Source organism: Pelophylax lessonae (genome assembly GCF_965119305.1).
Source record: "Pelophylax lessonae genome assembly, chromosome: 3".
NCBI lineage: Eukaryota > Metazoa > Chordata > Amphibia > Anura > Ranidae > Pelophylax > Pelophylax lessonae.
In genome coordinates, this window is record NC_138770.1 from 3,685,461 (window position 1) to 3,707,329 (window position 21,869).

Genomic DNA, 21,869 nt, shown 5'->3' on the forward strand with positions numbered 1-21,869 from the left:
CACAGAGGATGTACATGGCAAGTATAGGATGGCACACAGAGGATGTACATGGCAGGTAAAGGATGGCACAGACAGAAGATGTACATGGCAAGTATAGGATGGCACACAGAGGATGTACATGGCAAGTATAGGATGGCACACAGAGGATGTACATGGCAGGTAAAGGATGGCAAAGACAGAAGATGTACATGGCAAGTATAGGATGGCACACAGAGGATGTACATGGCAGGTAAAGGATGGCACAGACAGAAGATGTACATGGCACACAGAGGATGTACATGGCTCACAGAGGATGACACACATAGGATGTACATGGCACACAGAGGATGGCACACAGAGGATGTAAATGACACACAGAGGATGTACATGGCACACAGAGGGTGGCACACAGGGGATGTCCATGGCACACAGAGGATGGCACACAGATTATGTACATGGCACACAGAGGATGGCACAAAGAGGATGTACATGGCTCACAGAGGATGGAAGGCATAGAAGGATTCTGGGAGATCACATGACATCACTCTTATCTCTATTAATAAAACATAGACCTGACCGGAGAGGTGAGGAGGATTCTGGGAGATCACATGACATCACTCTTATTAATAAAGCACAGACCTGACTGGAGAGGTGAGGGGGATTCTGGGAGGTCACATGACATCACTTTTTTTTCTATTAATAAAACACAGACCTGACCAGAGAGGTGAGGAGGATTCTGGGAGTATATATAGTTCATATTCCTATCGCACACCTTCCTGGTTTGTAGGCTCGTGTATGTTGGGTGCTGAAGCGATCACCAGTCGGCAACTGGATTAGTTACAAGTAAATACATATTGGCCAGCACACCAAGGATCTTGCAAAAGCAGTCCAAAACTTTTATTCAAGTTACGATCACATCAAAAAATAGTGCAGAGGATGGAAGGCATAGAAGGATTCTGGGAGGTCACATGACATCACTCTTATCTCTATTAATAAAACACAGACCTGACCGGAGAGGTGGGCAGGATTCTGGGAGGTCACATGACATCACTCTTATCTCTATTAATAAAACACAGACCTGACCGGAGAGGTGAGGAGGATTCTGGGAGGTCACATGACATCACTCTTATCTCTATTAATAAAACACAGACCTGACTGGAGAGGTGAGGAGGATTCTGGGAGGTCACATGACATCACTCTTATCTCTATTAATAAAACACAGACCTGACCGGAGAGGTGAGGAGGATTCTGGGAGGTCACATGACATCACTCTTATCTCTATTAATAAAACACAGACCTGACCGGAGAGGTGAGGAGGATTCTTATCAATTTTCAAAAACAGAAAATACAAATACATTTTTATAATCTTACTAAAACCCTTACCCAGAAACCCTTCTCCCCAGATCCCTCCCACTTCCCATTCCACTCGGTAATACTCATCTAGTCGTCTATTTTACCACCTCCCTTTCTTCTTATTCTACCCATATTCCACCCTCATACTCTAATCCGTCCAGATTTCTAAATATTTACTCGTTTTCTTGAACTCTGCCCACTTAACCCACTTGTTTGAGAAACTCTGCGTCTGGTCTTCCTGTCTGCTTCCCATGTATTCCATATTGTATATTCAACTCTTTTATACCAATCTCTAATTGTAAGACTTTTTAAGTTTTAGCCAATTTTTTGGAATTGTCCCCTTAGCTGCGTTCAATAAGTTGGGACTATCGTGCTTTTATACAGTTTTTTTTGATTTACCAATTTTGTAAAATAAGCAAACCTACGGGTCATTAGTAATATCTACACCTGTAATTTCCTCAATGTATTGTTTAACCTCCTGCCTTATCCCTATTAATAAAACACAGACCTGACCGAAGAGGTGAGGAGGATTCTGGGAGGTCACATGACATCACTCTTATCCCTATTAATAAAACACAGACCTGACCAGAGAGGTGAGGTGAGGAGGATTCTGGGAGGTCACATGACATCACTCTTATCTCTATTAATAAAACACAGACCTGACCGAAGAGGTGAGGAGGATTCTGGGAGGTCACATGACATCACTCTTATCCCTATTAATAAAACACAGACCTGACCGAAGAGGTGAGGAGGATTCTGGGAGGTCACATGACATCACTCTTATCTCTATTAATAAAACACAGACCTGACTGAAGAGGTGAGGAGGATTCTGGGAGGTCACATGACATCACTCTTATCCCTATTAATAAAACACAGACCTGGCCCGATTCTCAGAAGATTCTTAGAAGGACACAAGGATTTCTACAAGGACGTCATGATGGAGAATCAGCCGCCCCTCACATCACCGGGTAAGAGGAGACTTTATTGTAAAGGAGAGAGCAGTACGGAGGATCCACCTAGATCCCCCATCATCTGATAAACACATAGAAACAATGTATTCAGTCAGTGTGTGTGTTTCCTACAGATGGATCCAGTAATGGGAACCCACCAGAGAGATGTCCCCATCCTCTGTATTCCCGGGATTCCACACAGGAAGATCACACCATCCCTCACCATCATCAGGTAGGTGAAGATTAAATCAAGATCGTAAAAGTGATCTGAGTATATGAAAATATATTCCACTTTAAGGTATAAGGTTATTTGTGCTCACATTTTAAAGAAAATTTCCCTGCTATTTTGTGTTTGTTTAGAATGAAAACCTTATGGATATAAAAGATGAGGTTAAAGAGGAAGAAGAGACGTATGTGAGGGGTGATCAGCAGTTCAGGGAAGAGGTTGGGATGATGGACAAAGTTAAAGAGGAGGAATCTTCTCCAGACATCAGCACAGGTGAGTGATGGCCACTAAATACAAAAACTGTTTGGGTATATGGATTGATGTTTGAGGATCTGTAGATCCACTTCTACAAAGACATCATGATGGAGAATCAGCCGCCCCTCACATCACCGGGTAAGAGGAGACTTTATTGTAAAGGAGAGAGCAGTACGGAGGATCCACCTAGATCCCCCATCATCTGATAAACACATAGAAACAATGTATTCAGTCAGTGTGTGTGTTTCCTACAGATGGATCCAGTAATGGGAACCCACCAGAGAGATGTCCCCGTCCTCTGTATTCCCGGGATTCCACACAGGAAGGTCACACCATCCCTCACCATCATCAGGTAGATGAGGAACAATCACTGATAGTATCATTAGGATCTGTACATTATCTGCATTGTTACCATTGATGTCATTTTTATTATATATTCAGAGTGGAAACCTGAGAGATTCTAAAGTTGAGGTTAAAGAAGAGATAAAAGAGGAGGATGATGAGGATGGGGTGATGGAGGAGTCAGAGTTTCTAAAGGAACACAAAGATCTGTATCAGGACACCATGGTGGAGTCATCCAGCTACAGAAACCCACCAGAGAGATGTCCCCATTAGGGATGATCGAACGGTTCGGGTCCACCATCGGTTCGGCCCGAACATTGGGTGTTCGAGGTTCGGCCGAATTTAGAACTTTTTGCCCAAAAAGTTCGGAATTCGGCAACCAGAACCGCCCAAAATGCAATGCTTCAGGAAATGGGCTTTAAAAGCCCGTGATTGGACCAGAACCATTAGCAAAAGCCAATTGAGGGGGCAGAAGAATGCTAGGAATGTGATTGGAGTGACTAGGGGGTCCCTAGACCAATCATTAGTGAATACGCCCCCCAGTATATAAGATCGCCCCCGCCATATTCCCAGCATTGTTATAATGGACATGGAAGAGAGTGGAAGCAGTTCTGTTAATTTTACTTTAAAAGTGTCATTTAGCTATTTTTAGTGTGAGGAAAGGGATATCTAGTGTAGTTAGAGTGCTCCTTTACACTTAAGTTAGCTTCAAAAATTTAGTTTCTGTAGGGAAAGTGTTAAGTGTCAGGGGACCGTAGTGTAGTGTAGGGTTAACTGACAGTGACTGCTATGGCAGGGTGACAAAACCCTTCCATAGCAGGGTGACCGCTATAGAGAAATGATCATTTCTCTGCTTCGGGACAGGAATGTGGCTTCTCACCAGCAAGCATTTTTTAATGCTGCAGGGGCTGCCACTGCCAGTGCTTTTTTGAGGACATGTTTGATGTCAGACATGACATCTGAATATGTGTATAGGGGGTATATATAGACATATATGTCTGAATATATACCCCTAGACATATATAGGTGTGATAGTAGCAGAAATAAATGCTTGCGCTAATGAAATCATTTACAGTAATATATTTCTGCTACTATCACACCTATATATGTCTAGGGGTATATATTCAGACATATATGCCTATATATACCCCCTATACACATGTTCAGATGTTTTGCCTGCCTCAAAAGAACCCCAAAAAATGCCAAAAAAACGCTAGTGTCAAAAAAAAAAATGCCCAGGTGTGTTTTTGCTGGCATTTTTTGGGGGGTTTTGGAGGCAGGCAAAACATCAGAACTTGTGCACAGTACCACTATACACAAGTTCAGATGTTTTGCCTGCCTCAAAAGAACCCCAAAAAATGCCAAAAAAAACGCTAGCGTTAAAAAAAAATGCCCAGGTGTGTTTTTGCTGGCATTTTTTGGGGGGTTTTGGAGGCAGGCAAAACATCAGAACTTGTGCACAGTACCACTATACACAAGTTCAGATGTTTTGCCTGCCTCAAAAGAACCCCAAAAAATGCCAAAAAAAACGCTAGCGTCAAAAAAAAAATGCCCAGGTGTGTTTTTGCTGGCATTTTTTGGGGGGTTTTGGAGGCAGGCAAAACATCAGAACTTGTGCACAGTACCACTATACACAAGTTCAGATGTTTTTCCTGACTGCAAAGAACCCAAAAAAATGCCTGCTATTAAACCGGCAAGGTGTTACAGCAGAGAAGCCATATTCCTGTGCTTAAAGTTTTCTAATACAAACGATCTTTTTTTTTATGGTTCTGGACATGCTACAGAGCTTAAACTTCACAGGTACACCTTTTAGACCCCCCAGACACAAAATCACACAAAAAAAAGTTCTTAAAAATTGTCATTTTTGATAAAAAAGCCAATTATTGAAAAATTAAAAAAAAAAAAAAAAAAAAAAAAAAAAGAGATTTTTTGATTTTTACTTTGGATTTAGTATCTGGGGGGTCTAAAAAGTGTACATGTGAAGTTTCAGCTCTGTAGCATGTCCAGAACCCCCCAAAAATTAGCATTTTCTTATAATTTTTATTAGAACAGGAATACGGCTTCTCTACGGCGCTTTTTCTTGCATTTATCGGGCATTTTTGGAGGCAGGCATGACTTTTTTTGGATTTAGTGTCTGGGGGGTCTAAAAAGTGTACCTGTGAAGTTTCAGCTCTGTAGCATGTCCAGAACCAGAAAAAAAGATAATTTTTCAGTAGAGCAGGGATGGTGGGACCCCTCTTTTACACTTATATGATCTTTTTTTGGGGTTCTGGACATGCTACAGAGCTGAAACTTCACAGGTACACCTTTTAGACCCCCCAGACACAAAATCACACAAAAAAAGTTCTTAAAAATTGTCATTTTTGATAAAAAAGCCAATTATTGAAAAATTAAAAAAAAAAAAAAAAAAAAAAAAAAAGAGATTTTTTGATTTTTACTTTGGATTTAGTATCTGGGGGGTCTAAAAGGTGTGCATGTGAAGTTTCAGGTCTGTAGCATGTCCAGAACCAGAAAAAAAAAGATCGTTTGTATTAGAAAACTTTAAGCACAGGAATATGGCTTCTCTGCTGTAACACCTTGCCGGTTTAATAGCAGGCATTTTTTTTGGTTCTTTGCAGTCAGGAAAAACATCTGAACTTGTGTATAGTGGTACTGTGCACAAGTTCTGATGTTTTGCCTGCCTCCAAAACCCCCCAAAAAATGCCAGCAAAAACACACCTGGGCATTTTTTTTTTGACGCTAGCGTTTTTTTTGGCATTTTTTGGGGTTCTTTTGAGGCAGGCAAAACATCTGAACATGTGTATAGGGTGTATATATAGGCATATATGTCTGAATATATACCCCGAGACATATATAGGTGTGATAGTAGCAGAAATATATTACTGTAAATGATTTCATTAGCGCAAGCATTTATTTCTGCTACTATCACACCTATATATGTCTAGGGGTATATATTCAGACATATATGTCTATATATCCCCCCTATACACATGTTCAGATGTTTTGCCTGCCTCAAAAGAACCCCAAAAAATGCCAAAAAAAAACGCTAGCGTCAAAAAAAAAAAATGCCCAGGTGTGTTTTTGCTGGCATTTTTTGGGGAATTTTGGAGGCAGGCAAAACATCAGAACTTGTGCACAGTACTACTATACACAAGTTCAGATGTTTTTCCTGACTGCAAAGAACCCAAAAAAATGCCTGCTATTAAACCGGCAAGGTGTTACAGCAGAGAAGCCATATTCCTGTGCTTAAAGTTTTCTAATACAAACGATCTTTTTTTTCTGGTTCTGGACATGCTACAGAGCTGAAACTTCACAGGTACACCTTTTAGACCCCCCAGATACTAAATCCAAAGTAAAAATCAAAAAATCTCTTTTTTTTTTTTTTTTTTTAATTTTTCAATAATTGGCTTTTTTATCAAAAATGACAATTTTTAAGAACTTTTTTTGTGTGATTTTGTGTCTGGGGGGTCTAAAAGGTGTACCTGTGAAGTTTCAGCTCTGTAGCATGTCCAGAACCAGAAAAAAAGATCATATAGGTGTTAAAGTTAAAGGAGGCTCCCGAACCACATCCCTGTTCTACTGAAAAATTATCTTTTTTTTTTTCATGGTTCTGGACATGCTACAGAGCTGAAACTTCACATGCACACCTTTTAGACCCCCCAGATACTAAATCCAAAGTAAAAATCAAAAAAATCTCTTTTTTTTTTTTTTTTTTAATTTTTCAATAATTGGCTTTTTTATCAAAAATGACAATTTTTAAGAACTTTTTTTTGTGTGATTAATAGTCCCTGGGGCATGACCCAGAACCCTAGGCACTTTTTAGGGGCATTTATTGGGTTTTAGGGCTTAAAAATGGTGTTTTTTGATTACAGAAGTTCGGGTCCCATTGATTTCAATGGGGTTCTGAAATCCGAACCGAACTTTCGTGAAGTTCGGGTGTTCTGGTCGAACCGAACTTTTCAAAAGTTCGATCATCCCTAGTCCCCATCCTCTGTATTCCCGGGATTCCACACAGGAAGGTCACACCATCCCTCAATGTTACAAGGTTGGTGAATTGGAGCATCTAGAACATGGACTTCTGGAGAGGATGTGTTTTTTTGTTTTTATATTATCACAATATTAAAGCTTATAACTTTCAGATGATATTCGCTCTAATTTTCTTGGTTTAGAGTGGAGATCCAATCGATATAGAATTTGAGATTAAAGCAGAAGAAGAAGAGAGATATGTGAGGGATGATCAGCAGTCTATGGAGAAGGATGGAATAACGGGGACATTTATAGAGGAGGACACTCCTACAGAGATCAGCACAGGTGGGTCATTAACACTAAATACATACATGACATAGTTACATAGTTACATAGTTAGTGAGGTTGAAAAAAGACATCAGTCCATCCAGTTCAACCTATGATGTGTGTGTGTGTTTGCTTTTAGCCGTACATTGTATACCCCTGTATGTTGTGGTCTTTAAGGTGTCCATCTAACAGTTTTTTGAAACTATCAATGCTCCCTGCTGATACGACATAAATACATGTAATCCACCACTGATTACTGAATACCAATATTATATTACCAATATACTCCTGACCCCTGCGCTATATACTCTATGTTGTACATTACAGACTTCTGCTCTCTCCCCTCTACCCACTGCTATATACAGTATTTCACAAAAGTAAGTACACCCCTCAACTTTTTGTAAATAGTTTATTCTATCTTTTCATGTGACAACACTGAAGAAATGACACTTTGCTACAATGTAAAGTAGTGAGTGTACAGCTTGTATAACAGTGTAAATTTGCTGTCCCCTCTAAATAACTCAACACACAGCCATTAATGTCTAAACCGCTGGCAACAAAAGTGAGTACACCCCTAAGTGAAAATGTCCAAATTTGGCCCAAAGTGTCAATATTTTGTGTGGCCACCATTATTTTCCCCTCTTGGGCATGGAGTTCACCAGAGCTTCACAGGTTGCCACTGGAGTCCTCTTCCCCTCCTCCATGACGACATCACGGAGCTGGTGGATGTTAGAGACCTTGCGCTCCTCCATCTTCCATTTGAGGATGCCCCACAGATGCTGAATAGGGTTTAGGTCTGGAGACATGCTTGTCCAGTCCATCACCTTTACCCTCAGCTTCTTTAGTAAGGCAGTGGTCATCTTGGAGGTGTGTTTGGTGTCGTTATGCTGGAATATTGCCCTGCAGCCCAGTCTCCGAAGGGAGGGGATCATGCTCTGCTTCAGTATGTCACAGTACATGTTGGCATTCATGGTTTCCTCAATGAACTGTAACTCCCCAGTGCCGGCAGCACTCATGCAGCCCCAGACCATGACACTCCCACCACCATGCTTGACTGTAGGAAGACACACTGTCTTTGTACTCCTCACCTGGTTGCCGCCACACACGCTTCACACCATCTGACCCAAATAAGTTTATCTTGGTCTCATCAGAGCACAGGAGATGGTTCCAGTAATCCATGTCCTAAGTCTGCTTGTCTTCAGCAAACTGTTTGTGGGCTCTCTTGTGCATCATCTTTAGAAGAGGCTTCCTTCTGGGATGACAGCCATGCAGAACAATTTTTTTTTAAATTTGAAAATTTTTATTGATTTTTATACATATACAAAACAGACTAACAAGGCAAAAGGAAATGTTTAGGGCACAGAAATGCCAACACATATTAGATCATTATGGTATCTGCTCCCAATCACCCAAAAAAAAAATGGAAAAATGAAGAAGGGGGAGGGAAGCATGCCCCTAAATCATTCTCCCAAAACATTGAGTAAACAATGTTGATACTCATGTTTATCTAGTGTATATCTATGTGCAAAGCACTAATGTGCATACGTGCCACCCACCTAATATTCATCTACCCCCTCAATGGGGTGATGATAAATAAACCAAAAGCAACCTCTATATCACTTGAGAAACGTGAAAAAATTGCGCATGAATCCAGCCCAAAAAAAAAAAAACGTGGGAAAGAAGGGGCACAGACCCCTATTAAACTCATAGAGACTTTGCAAAGTATAAATCAATATTGTGAATAATCGAATCCCCAGCATAGCAATCCCCCGGAAAAAAAAAAGGAGGTACCATGGAGAGAGAGGGAGGAAGCGGGGGGGAGAGGGGGGAATCCAGACAATAATTCTTATATTGTTGCCGAGCCAATAAAATGCGCCCATGGCAACCATCAAACTCTGGTCTCTTCCTCTGTGTTTTTCAAAGAGGATGTAAGTTCCTCCATCTTATGGATCTCTTTTACTTTAGAGTACCATAGCTCCAGGGTCGGCAGCTGGGTTTGTCTCCACAAAGCAGGTATACATGCCTTTGCAGCATTCAAAAGTCTAAAGCCCCGTACACACGTACTGATCGTTGGCCGAACGATCGGCCGTCTTTTGTCCAGGGCTGTCGTGTCTGTTGAAAACTGCAGAAGACTGCACACGAATTTTGTCGGCCAACAACAGCCGACTGCAGAAGTGATGTCATGTGATCGTTAACTTTCCTTGTCTTTTTTCTTTTCTGAGCATGCCCAGTCTTGCTAATCTGCTGTCTGTCGGCCGAAATCTGTACTGACTGGCGAACAATCGGCCGTTCTGGTGACGGCCAACAAATATTTTAAAGTCTGCACGACAGATTCTGGTCGGCCAAAAATGCGCTGTCGCCTGTCGGAGGCATCATACTAACAAGCCTACAATCGGCCGATCAGTCGGCGGCCGAATATTTACGGCCGACAATCGGTACGTGTGTACGGGGCTTAAGTGTCAGTGATTTTCTGTATCTTTTTTAAGAGCTTTTCGTAAGATGAAGTAGACATAGAGCAGGGTCCCCTTGAACCTCTTCCGCAGTTAACTGTTTAATAACTAAAGCAATTTTTGTCCAAACACCTCTATGGAAGGACATGACCAAAAAATATGCAACATGGTCCCTTCCTCCGATCCACAACGCCAACATCTTTCCGAACTGTTCTCATCCATTTTATGCAACACCTCCGGGACTCTATACCACCTGGGGAGTATTTTATATCCCGTTTCCTGAGTTTTACTATTCATTGAAGACTTATAAACTGTAGCCAAAATTTTATTTACCTGTCTGGGAGTCAGAGATACTGCCAGTTCGCGTTCCCATTGACGTATAAATGGTAACTGATGGCCTTCTTGTTCCTCTGTCAACCATGTATAGAATAAAGATATCAAATGTTTAGGTGGGGTATTTGAAATAACGGAATTTTTGTAAAATCTTACCTGTAAAATTCCTTTCTCTGAGTCCTCCGACAGTCGCCGCCCTCTTCATATTCGTCACAATGGGGTATTAGACTTTGCTCCGAAGGAGTAGCTAGGCAACAGAATATGTTAATATAAAAGTTTTAACACATCCCACCCCCAGGGGGTGGTCCCCTCAGTCAATACCCTCCTACTTCCTGTATCCATACTCCAGTTTCAGTGGAATAGCAGTAGAGAGTACATTCAACCCCAAAAGAGGGGCGGGGGCGGCGACTGTCGGAGGACTCAGAGAAAGGAAATTTACAGGTAAGATTTTACAAAAATTCAGTTTTCTCTTACGTCCTCCGACAGTCGCCGCCCTCTTCATATTTGTCACAATGGGGACGTCCCAAAGCAGTGCAAACATGAGGGGTGGGAAACGCAGCCACGCCCAAGGCAACGCCGTCTCCACAGCAGAGAAAGGAACCTTACCAAAGGAAGGAAACCCTCTGGGCAACAGAAGAAAAAACTTGCTCAACAGAAGCAAAAAATCCCAGGAAAACAAATAACCTAGGGATAACAACATGTATCCCAAACAGCCAAGAAGCCCATACAAGAGGCTCTAAGGAACTGCCGCACTAAGAACCTTGCGGCCAAAGGAAGCATCTGCCGATGCCTGAACATCCACTCTGTAGAATTTTGTGAAGGTGTGAACGGACGACCAAGTCGCCGCCTTACACACCTGGGCCACAGAAGCCCCATGACGACAGGCCCAAGACGTACTCAGAGATCTCGTAGAGTGCGCCTTCACAGGCACAGGGGGAACTCTCCCCTTCAAAGCATAGGCCTGTTCCACAGTCTGTCTGATCCATTTGGCAATGGTAGAGGCCGATGCAGCCAAGCCCATCCGAGGTCCCTCAGGAAGGACAAACAAGGAATCCGACTTGCGGAAAGATTCAGTCGATTTCAGGTAAACCCTAATCGCCCGAACAACATCCAAGGAATGCAGCTCCACCTCCTTCGGATGTTTGGGCTTCGCGCAGAGCGAAGGCAGGACAATATCCTCATTGATGTGAAAATCCGAAACCCTCTTCGGAAGAAAAGAAGGGTTAGGTCGTAAGACCACCTTATCCAGATGAAGGACCAGATACGGAGACTTGCAGGACAAAGCTGCCAGCTCCGAAACCCTGCGAGCCGAAGTGATCGCCACCAAAAAAGCGACTTTCTTGGACAACATGGACAACTAGATCTTCCTGATCTGTTCAAAGGGAGCATGTTGTAGCACGGACAGAACAAGATTCAAGTCCCAAGGAGGTAAAGGTTCCCTCCTAGGAGGGACCAGATGTCGCACCCCTTGAACAAAGGTACTAACCAAAGAGTTAGACGCCACAGGACGTTGAAAAAGAACGGCCAGCGCAGACACCTGACCCTTGACCATAGCCAGCGCCAAACGCTGGTCGACACCCGTCTGAAGGAAGGACAACACCCTAGACACCGAGTAAGTGCGAGGTGAAAACCCCCTGGACTCACACCAGGCAAAATAGGCCTGTGACGAGACCAATCTCGCCCCATTGCATTGGAGGAGCCTGGTTGCCCGCCTGCTGCCTTTGGACTATGGACCAGGCTTTAAAAGACTTTGGCTCCATGGCGATTTGACTGTTTGTGGCATCTGAGCGCTGTTTGGATATGTTGAGCGCTCAGATCCAGGCTATCTGGGGATGGGTTGAATGTAGGGGTTCTGTTCAGTAGACTGGGAGTTATGCATTTTTGTGTCTTTTTGTGTTTCTTTAAACATGTGGCTAATGGAGCCTTGCCTCTCTCCTGGAAGCTAAAACGTATTCCTGTAAACTGTAAGGAACCGGAAGCCAACTCCTAATATGGGCATTACAGGAAGTTCTGAGGAGACGGGAGGTCTATTGACACTCAGAGTAATGTGTATTGAGGGCTCGCTAGGGAACCATTGTTCTGTGTCTGACTGTTGTGTGCATTGATTGCCCCCTGGGGCTTCTGTCTCCTTGCATTGGTCAAAGCTATCTGACCAATCCCTGTTGACTCATTTTCAAGCCCTCATTTGCATATGCTGGAGAGGACCTTGGTGAGGACTGCAAGTGCTTTGCAATTGACCAATGGGAAGGCGGTTGTTGGGGGAGGGATGTTCCAATTTCTGTATAAAAGTGTGCTCTGTTCTTCCAATAAATGTTGTTCCTGTTTTACCCTCATCTCGGAGCTTTGTCTCGTTATTGGGGGAATCTGCTGCAGGGATTGCTATGGTCTTCCATACTCCCTTAGAGAATCACTAAGCTCTTATAAGAGCTTGTATAAGAGCTTGTTCTGCTGCACTCTCTGGGGAAAGAGAGGTTCACCCACAGGAACCTGGGGCCTTGTCGTTGGTCCAGGGTGGGAAGGAGATGCCAAGACCCTAACCAAGCTGCGGCGGTTCGTGGAGTCTGAAGTGCTTACGGTGTCTGGTGGAGTGCTTGGAGCCCTCGGGAAGCACTAGGAGCATCTGTCAACGGAGGTACCTGCTCAGGGGTGCCCTGTTCCGTAACAATTGGTGGCAAGCGACGGGATGGAACCAGCAGTGGAGTACAGATACTCTCTGAGAGAATATGACCGTATGGTGTGGTTACGGCTGAACTTTTTCGGACCCAATCCACTGGAGAGATCCAAGCGGTTCGTGAAGAACTTAGTGCTCGGGACTCTGCTAGACAGGGCAGAGAGAGAGGGCCAGCTGGCACGTTGGGAGGAACTCCAGCGGCAGGTACAGTTAAGGGAAGAGGAGAACCCAGTCTCCATTTCCCAGCGGCAGCCTGATTTATTGGGAATTGGGAGCCCAGTCTCCATCCTCCAGCGGCAGGCTGAGTTACAGGGGGCAGAGGTAGTTGTTCCTACCCCCCAGCAGCAAAGTGATATGCCGGGAAGGCAGTGTGAAGTACAGGGAGAGGAGAGCAGTGTCCTCCCTCCCCAGCGTCAGCGTGATTTTTTGGGAATTGGGAGCCCAGTCTCCATTCCCCAGCGGGAGATACAGCAGGGAATTGGGAGCCCAGTCTCCATTCCCCAGCGGCAGAGTATCCTACAGGGAATAGAGAGCCCAGTCTCCTTTCCCCAGCAGCAGGACTCTGTGTTGGGAGGAGAGACAGTCGGTCTCCCTCCGCAAAGGCTGGAAGTATATTTGGGAGAGGAGCTTGTTACCCCCTCTCCCCACGGACAGTTTGATTCGTTGGGAATTGGGAGCCCAGTCTCCATCCCACAGCAGTTGAGTGAAGTGCAGGGAATTGGGAGCCCAGTCTCCATTCCCCAGCGGCAGGCTGAGTTACAGGGGGCAGACACAGTTGGTCCTGTCCCCCAGCGGCAGATTGAGCTATTGGGAATTGGGAGCCCAGTCTCCATCCCACAGCAGCAGCTTAACATACCAGGGGGAGACAGTAAGCCCCCCAACAGTGCAGATGGGACCATGGTCTCTGCACTCACAGCACAGGGGGTAGGGACAGTCGGTCCTGACCCCCAGCAACAGGGCTGTTTAGCCAAAGGGAAGACAGTCGGTCTTCCCCCACAGCAGCATGGTGGTGTATCTAAAGGGGAGACAGTCGGTCTCCCCCTCCAACAACCCGTCTCCAACCAGGCTACTTCTGTGGTAGCGCTGGCACCAGGGCAGAGTACCGCTGGTCTCTGCCCACTCAGCAACCCACCAAGGCAGTCTACCAGTCCTCCACACAGCCAAGGTGAGGCACCTGGACATGGACAAATTTCTCTTCTACCCAGGTGTAGTAACCAGTTATTTTGGGTGGGCTGTACTGCTGTTTCTGCATTATGGGTGGGCTGCTGGACTAACAAGGGCACTGACCGGCAGGAGGTCAGGTACCCTGTTAGTCTTTTTGGAAAGGGGGAGAGATGTGACGAGACCAATCTCGCCCCATTGCATTGGAGGAGCCTGGTTGCCCGCCTGCTGCCTTTGGACTATGGACCAGGCTTTAAAAGACTTTGGCTCCATGGCGATTTGACTGTTTGTGGCATCTGAGCGCTGTTTGGATATGTTGAGCGCTCAGATCCAGGCTATCTGGGGATGGGTTGAATGTAGGGGTTCTGTTCAGTAGACTGGGAGTTATGCATTTTTGTGTCTTTTTGTGTTTCTTTAAACATGTGGCTAATGGAGCCTTGCCTCTCTCCTGGAAGCTAAAACGTATTCCTGTAAACTGTAAGGAACAGGAAGCCAACTCCTAATATGGGCATTACAGGAAGTTCTGAGGAGACGAGCGGTCTATTGACACTCAGAGTAATGTGTATTGAGGGCTCGCTAGGGAACCATTGTTCTGTGTCTGACTGTTGTGTGCATTGATTGCCCCCTGGGGCTTCTGTCTCCTTGCATTGGTCAAAGCTATCTGACCAATCCCTGTTGACTCATTTTCAAGCCCTCATTTGCATATGCTGGAGAGGACCTTGGTGAGGACTGCAAGTGCTTTGCAATTGACCAATGGGAAGGCGGTTGTTGGGGGAGGGATGTTCCAATTTCTGTATAAAAGTGTGCTCTGTTCTTCCAATAAATGTTGTTCCTGTTTTACCCTCATCTCGGAGCTTTGTCTCGTTATTGGGGGAATCTGCTGCAGGGATTGCTATGGTCTTCCATACTCCCTTAGAGAATCACTAAGCTCTTATAAGAGCTTGTATAAGAGCTTGTTCTGCTGCACTCTCTGGGGAAAGAGAGGTTCACCCACAGGAACCTGGGGCCTTGTCGTTGGTCCAGGGTGGGAAGGAGATGCCAAGACCCTAACCAAGCTGCGGCGGTTCGTGGAGTCTGAAGTGCTTACGGTGTCTGGTGGAGTGCTTGGAGCCCTCGGGAAGCACTAGGAGCATCTGTCAACGGAGGTACCTGCTCAGGGGTTCCCTGTTCCGTAACAAGGCCTTCCAAGTACGGTGATAGACCTTCCCCGAGGAAGACTTCCTCGCGTTAATCAAAGTGTGAATGACCTCCGGAGCGAGACCCCTATCCTTCAGGACCTGGGTTTCAACAGCCAGGCCGTCAAAGCCAGCGACTGTAAAGCAGGATGGAATATCGGTCCTTGAGACAAGAGATCTTCTCGAAGAGGCAGACGCCAAGGAGCGTCGACCGCCAGGTTCACGAGGTCCACGTACCAGGACCGGCGAGGCCAGTCCGGTGCCACAAGAATCACCGTGTGTGGTTCCGAGTTCAACCTGCGAAGGAACCTGGGCAGCAATTGGATCGGCGGGAACGCATACAGCAGCCGATACTGGTGCCACGGGGCCACCAACGCGTCGGACGCGTCTGCCGGAGGATCGCGCGTCCTTGCCACGAACCTTTTTACCTTGTTGTTCAGACGAGACGCGAACAGGTCCACTTCCGGAAGACCCCACTTCGCGCACAACATCTGGAAGACAGCCGGGTGGAGAGACCATTCTCCCTGATCCAGGGTCTGGCGACTCAGATAATCCGCCTGCCAGTTCTCCACCCCCGGAATGTGTACCGCCGATATCGCCGGGACATGAGTCTCGGCCCAAGAAAGAATGCCGGCCAGTTCCCGAGCCGCTCGGGCACTCCTGGTGCCCCCTTGGTGATTGACGTAAGCCACTGCCGTGGCATTGTCCGTTTGCACCCGAACCGGACAGCCGCGCAGCCTGTCCGTCCAACGGTGAAGGCAAAGATTTATCGCACGCAACTCCAGAATGTTGATCGGAAGGGAGGATTCCTCCTCCGGCCAAGTCCCCTGGGCGGACAGAACGCCCAGAACACCACCCCAGCCCGACAGGCTGGCGTCCATGGTGATCACCGTCCATGAAAGAGGACGAAAAGACTTTCCCCCCGACACCGCCGGGGACTGGAGCCACCACAGAAGATCCCTTCTGGTGCGACGGCTCAACGAAACCTCGACATCCAGAGACTGCGGACGCCCGTCCCACTTGGACAGAATCTCCGCTTGGAGACCCCTCGTGTGAAACTGGGCAAAGGGAATTGCCTCGAAAGCCGAGACCATCAGACCCAGACACCGCATGCACTTCCGCAGGGATGAGCACGGAACGTCCCTGAGGGACTGGACTTCTCCCTGAAGAACCCTGATTTTGTCGTCCGGTAGGAAGACCTTCGCTTGGACCGAGTCCAGGATCATTCCCAAATAGGGAAGACGAACCGTCGGGCACAGTGTCGATTTTGGATAATTTATCGTCCAACCAAACTCCTGCAGAGTCTGCACCGTGATGGACAGATCCTTCTCCAGACCCTGGCTGGTTGCAGACCGAACCAGAATGTCGTCCAGATACCCCAGGACAGAGATGCCCTGGGCCCTTAACAAGGCCAGTAGTGGCGCAAGCACCTTGGTGAAAACCCGCGGAGCCGAAGCGAGGCCAAAAGGCAATGCCACAAATTGGTAGTGATCCTCCGCAATGGTGAATCGAAGGTACCTCTGGTGACCCTCGAAAATGGGAATGTGTAGGTACGCATCCTTCAGATCGATGGAGGCCATGAATTCCCCCGGAACCAGGGCAGCCACCACCGACCGCAGAGATTCCATGCGGAACTTGCGAACCCGCACAAAGCGGTTTAGATCCTTCAGGTCCAGAATAGGACGAACCTTGCCCTCCTTCCTGGGTACAGTGAACAGATTTGAATAGAACCCCCGAAACCTGTCCCGATGAGGTATCGGGACCACCACTCCCTGAGCTCTCAGGTCCCGCACCGCCAGGTGCAGATCCCGCAAACGCTCCGGAGACAGTTGAAGATTTGAGGGAAAAAATCTGCTCTCCGGCCGAGAGAGAAACTCGATCTTGTAACCAGAACGAACGATTTCCTGAACCCACCTGTCCCGAACACGGGCCAGCCAAGGTTGTAGAAAACCGAGCAAGCGTCCCCCCACCCCAGAACCGGGTGAGGGCGCCCCTTCAGGCCGCACTGTTGTGGGCAGCGGATCCGGATTGGCCGGACTTCTGCTTACCTGTCCACGGCTTCTTTTGAGAGCCCTGACCTTTGAACGGTTTGCCCTTAAAGTGCGGCCGAAAGGCACGAAAAGACCCCTGAGAGGGCCGAAAGGAAGCATGCTTCTTACCAGGAGTCGACTTAGCCTTCTGGGATTGGGGCAAGAGCGTGCTCTTACCACCCGTGATCCCCTTTATCAGCGTATCCAAGGATTCACCAAAAAGGCGAGAACCGTCATAAGGAAGATTGGCTAAAGTCTTGCGAGAAGATTGGTCCACCGACCAACACTTCAACCAAACCAAACGGCGAGACAACACCGCCACACCGTGTACACGTGCGGCCAACGGGACCATATCCAAGTCCGCATCGCACAAATACATGACACCCTGATGGATTTGATCCACCATGTCCAATGTCGCCTGCGGGGCTGAGTCAGCCACCAAAACTCGTCTAAGCACCTGCGTCCAACTCGCGACCGCCTGGGCCGCCATAAGGGAAGCAAACAGAGCTTTCAACATAGAACCCATAATAGAATAGGTATGACGGGCAAGAGACTCCAGCCTCTTGTCCGTGGCATCCCGGAACACCGGGGTATCCTCAGCAGGAATCGCAGTGGACTTATTCAAAACCGCGATCGCGTGATCCACCGGAGGTGGTACACACCAACGCTCGTCAGTAGCGGGCGTGAAAGGATAACGCAATTTGAACCTACTGGGTACAGCAAAAGGCTTGCGGATATTACGCCATTGTTCTTTAACAGCGTTTTGAAAATCATCCGTGCAGGGAAAAACCTGCGATGTTTTGCGCCGTCTCTTTGTCCCATAAGCTGCAAGCGCAGCGTATGCTTAATAGAAGCAACCATTTCATCCATGAGTGCAAGCTCTTCAGACGAGCCAGGGGGAGAATCATCCACCCCTTCAACCTCAGCCTCCACCTCGGACCCCACAAGATCCAGGGAGGAACGGGACCCTGATAAGGAGACCCCGGCCATACCAGCCCCTGCACCATCACCCTCTGAACCAGAGGAAATTGAATCTCTGGACCTTTTTGTGGATTGAGCAGCCACCAGCATTTGCACCTGTGCTGCCAGATTAGCCACAATCGCAGCCAAATCTCCCCCTGGGGGGGAAACAGCAGTCCCCTGACTACCCATCAATGTGGTAGGAAATTTGCCCTCCTGAGAATCCATTGCCCAAAAAGTATTGCTGGCCAAGAAGGGGCTAACTGCCCCTTTAACAAGCGCAGCCCACCGCACACACACACAGCACAATTGAGACCCCCACAGGGAAGACACAGAACCCAGGCAATGGATAAAGGAAGATCAGAAAGGGTAAAAACCTGAAGGAGACCTCGCTGTAGCTGCCGCCTCGATCGTGCACACCAGGAAAGAGGAAGTGATGCAATCAGGGCGCTCTGTTAAAGCCTATGGAAGGCTACAAGAAAATGGCCGCCCGCAGTTAAAACATGCGGCTGGGCGAGTGCAGGCAAAATGGCGTCGTTTGGCGCCGAAACTGCCGCTCCCCCACCACAGTGATGCATGTAACACCACCCATGCAAAAAAACATGGCGGATCGCCGCAGCGATCGCTGTAAAGTGCCCCAACATGGTCAAAAGCATGTCCCACAGCACACAGCCTTCACACATACACAGGCTGACACAGACAGTGCAGCCCAGCCCCCCCTCCTTATAGCCCACAGCATGCAGCCAGAGAGACAGGGACAAACAAATCCACAGTGTGAACACAGGCAGGGTAACACAGTCCCAGACTGACAGCCCTCCCAAAACAGACAGGTCCCCACATAAATACACTTACCTCCACGGATGGCGTGGGGAACCCGCACAGGCGAACAAACCGCTGCACACAAGGCAAGGAGAGTCGCATCCAGGACGCAGCACAATGGTGGGTTAAGAAACCGCACAGCGTCCAGTGAGGTAGCCACCTCACCAAGCATCCCTGCACCGAACAGGGATGGGTCGTTGACTGCGCCAGGAGCGATACCTGACTGAACGCTCGATGGCAGGCGGGGAAGCCACCGACCCACAACCTGCGACCAGGGGGATCAGCCCGAGACCCAGCCCGCACGAATCCTCTTCATCAGAAGAACTAATTAACGCTGAAAAAATAACAGCTAAGTAAAGCAAGAGAAAAAAACTCAAAGAAAATCAAAGAGAAAATAAAAGCTGAGACAAAATGCCCCAGCATAGAGAGATCCAGCTACTCCTGACAAGCTAGACATTGAAACTGGAGTATGGATACAGGAAGTAGGAGGGTATTGACTGAGGGGACCACCCCCTGGGGGTGGGATGTGTTAAAACTTTTATATTAACATATTCTGTTGCCTAGCTACTCCTTCGGAGCAAAGTCTAATACCCCATTGTGACGAATATGAAGAGGGCGGCGACTGTCGGAGGACGTAAGAGAAACATATCTTTTCAAAGAGGGGTTAGGTTACGTGGAATGTACCCCCTTTGCTGATATGTCTTAAGAAAATGTCTCAGTTGATGTATACTGAAATAGTCAAGGTCACTGTCTGGCCATGCTGTTATTTCCTCCTGGGTAGGGATAAGGCCTCTCTGCCACACATTAAATATACGTGTCTTCCCAACCCGTACCAGGCGTTGGATTTTCGCATTCATGCATCCTGGAGGGAATTCCGGGTTGCCCAGTATAGGTATCAACAGGGAAGGGACTGGCGCTATTTTGAAATGCTGTTGAATATGTCGGGTTTCTCTTATTGTCGTCCCTATCGTGGGGTGAGAAAGAATCTTATCCGTGGAAGAGTAAATTGACCACGGTGCTGGGGGAGTCAACTGACCCACCTCTCCGACTTCCAGTCCAACCCAATGTTTATTGGCCGTATTACAATTCCAATCCACTACCCGTGCTAGATGAATGGCCCTGTAATACAGAAATACATCCGGTAGCCCAATCCCACCCCCCCCCTGTGATTTTGTCAGAGATAGGGTCTGTATTCGGATCCGCGGAGTCCTAAAGGCCCAAATAAAAGAGCGAAACATCGCCCTAATCTGATGGAAGAAAGCAAGGGGGATTGTTATTGGAAGGGTCTGCATTACATACAGAATCCTGGGTAAGATATTCATTTTAAGTGCATTACACCTGCCAAACCAGGTTAAAGTTTAATGCTGCCATATCCTCAGGTCAAAAAGGGGTAGGAGAAGAAAAGCAGCGCCACCTCAGTGTAGATTAAAAGGTTATTTATTACATAAAAACAACGTAGTAACTCACACAGAGGAAATCGTTGATCAGCAAATGGTAATAGTTCTTCTGCAACACTGCAGGGATGTTCGGGAAGTACACTGTGGCGGCCGTGGTCCTGGCTGTGCCGGTGGAGTCCGACACTTCCTGTGGTTCTGGCAGCGTTCAGTATCCAGGCTTACATCCAATAGTGGCAGGGGGGTGCTCGCGTTCGGAGCATGCGTGCTCCTTCCTCAGGCAATGCTCTGTGTATATGTACATATCCTCAGGTCGGCTTTTATCTTCCCTAATAAGGGAAGAAAATTTTTCCTGTATATATCCAGCAGGTCAGCTGTAATTTTGGACCCCCAGGTATTTTAATGAACCCTCAACCCAATGAAACGGGAAGGATGAACGTAATTGGAGATACCCATCGCTGCAGACTTCCTTAGATTGATCTTATAATTGGCTAATGTTCCATATACTCTGAGTGCCTCCAGGATATTTGGAAGTGACACAGTAGGATTGGTGACGAAGAACATAAGGTCATCCGCGAACGCGGCCACCCTGTGCTGTTCGCCACCAACCCACGGCCCAGTAATATCTGGTGATCTACGAATTGAAGCAGGGGCTCAAGAGTTCAAATAAAAATAAGAGGCGATAATGGACACCCCTGCCTAGTCCCATTCAAGACTAAAAAATAATCTGATCTCCACTCATTGGCGCGTACTGCTGCTGAAGGATTGGCATAAAGTGATAAAATATATGTCAACATCTGTGGGCCTAATCCAATATATGACAGGGTGGCCTCGATAAAATTCCAGGCCACCCTGTCAAAAGCTCAGCGTCTGTTGAAAGCAGCACCATACCATTATGTGATTTGTGTGCCGCATAAATAATATCTATTACCCGGGTCGTATTATCCCTTGCCTCACGTGATGCTACAAAACCCACCTGGTCAAAATGTATCGGGTGGGGGATATAGGGCAAGAGGTAATTTGCGAGTATTTTTGCCATAAGTTTTGTGTCACAGTTTAGGAGCGAGATGGGGCGGTAGCTGCCACATAATAGGGGGTCTTTCCCCTCCTTGAGTATAAGGGTGATATATGCCCTTAGTGAATCTGTAGGCAGCACCGTCCCATCCTGAACTGAATTCATATGACTTAAAAGAGGTTGTATTAGGTATGTCTTAAAGTGTTGATAGTAAGGTAATGTAAGCCCATCTGGTCCAGGTGCTTTATCTGTTTTGGCCTGTGATATATGCAGAACAATTTGATGCAGTGTGTGGCGTATGGTCTGAGCACTGACAGGCTGACCCGCCCACCCCTTCAACCTCTGCTGCAATGCTGGCAGCACTCATACGTCTATTTCCCAAAGACAACCTCTGGATATGACGCTGAGCACGTGTACTCAACTTCTTTGGTCAACCATGGCGAGGCCTGGTCTGTGTAGAACC

General features: G+C 46.9%; 4 protein-coding genes across 4 annotated transcripts in view; 2 read left to right on the forward strand and 2 right to left on the reverse strand.

Moving 5' to 3' along the window:
* LOC309549117 (uncharacterized protein) overlaps positions 1-21,869 on the forward strand; it is a 4,285,597-nt gene that overhangs the window by 3,086,777 nt on the left and 1,176,951 nt on the right. The window contains 4 exon segments of the mRNA XM_082249155.1: positions 2,230-2,300; positions 2,417-2,514; positions 2,643-2,781; positions 3,018-3,115. Of these exon segments, the coding sequence (XP_082105281.1) occupies positions 2,230-2,300; positions 2,417-2,514; positions 2,643-2,781; positions 3,018-3,115 (406 nt within the window).
* LOC309549120 (uncharacterized protein) overlaps positions 1-21,869 on the reverse strand; it is a gene marked incomplete at its 3' end in the record, with an annotated part of 1,495,124 nt that overhangs the window by 432,018 nt on the left and 1,041,237 nt on the right. The window lies entirely within an intron of this gene.
* The window catches only part of LOC309549128 (gastrula zinc finger protein XlCGF53.1-like), a 437,528-nt gene that overhangs the window by 78,978 nt on the left and 336,681 nt on the right, over positions 1-21,869 (reverse strand). The window lies entirely within an intron of this gene.
* Positions 7,093-21,869, forward strand: part of LOC309548697 (uncharacterized protein) — a 371,895-nt gene continuing 357,118 nt past the window's right edge. Inside the window, exons 1-2 of the mRNA XM_082248656.1 lie at positions 7,093-7,150; positions 7,275-7,416. Coding sequence (XP_082104782.1) covers positions 7,353-7,416 — 64 coding nt within the window. The 5' untranslated portion in view covers positions 7,093-7,150; positions 7,275-7,352. The remainder of the gene's footprint in view (positions 7,151-7,274; positions 7,417-21,869) is intronic.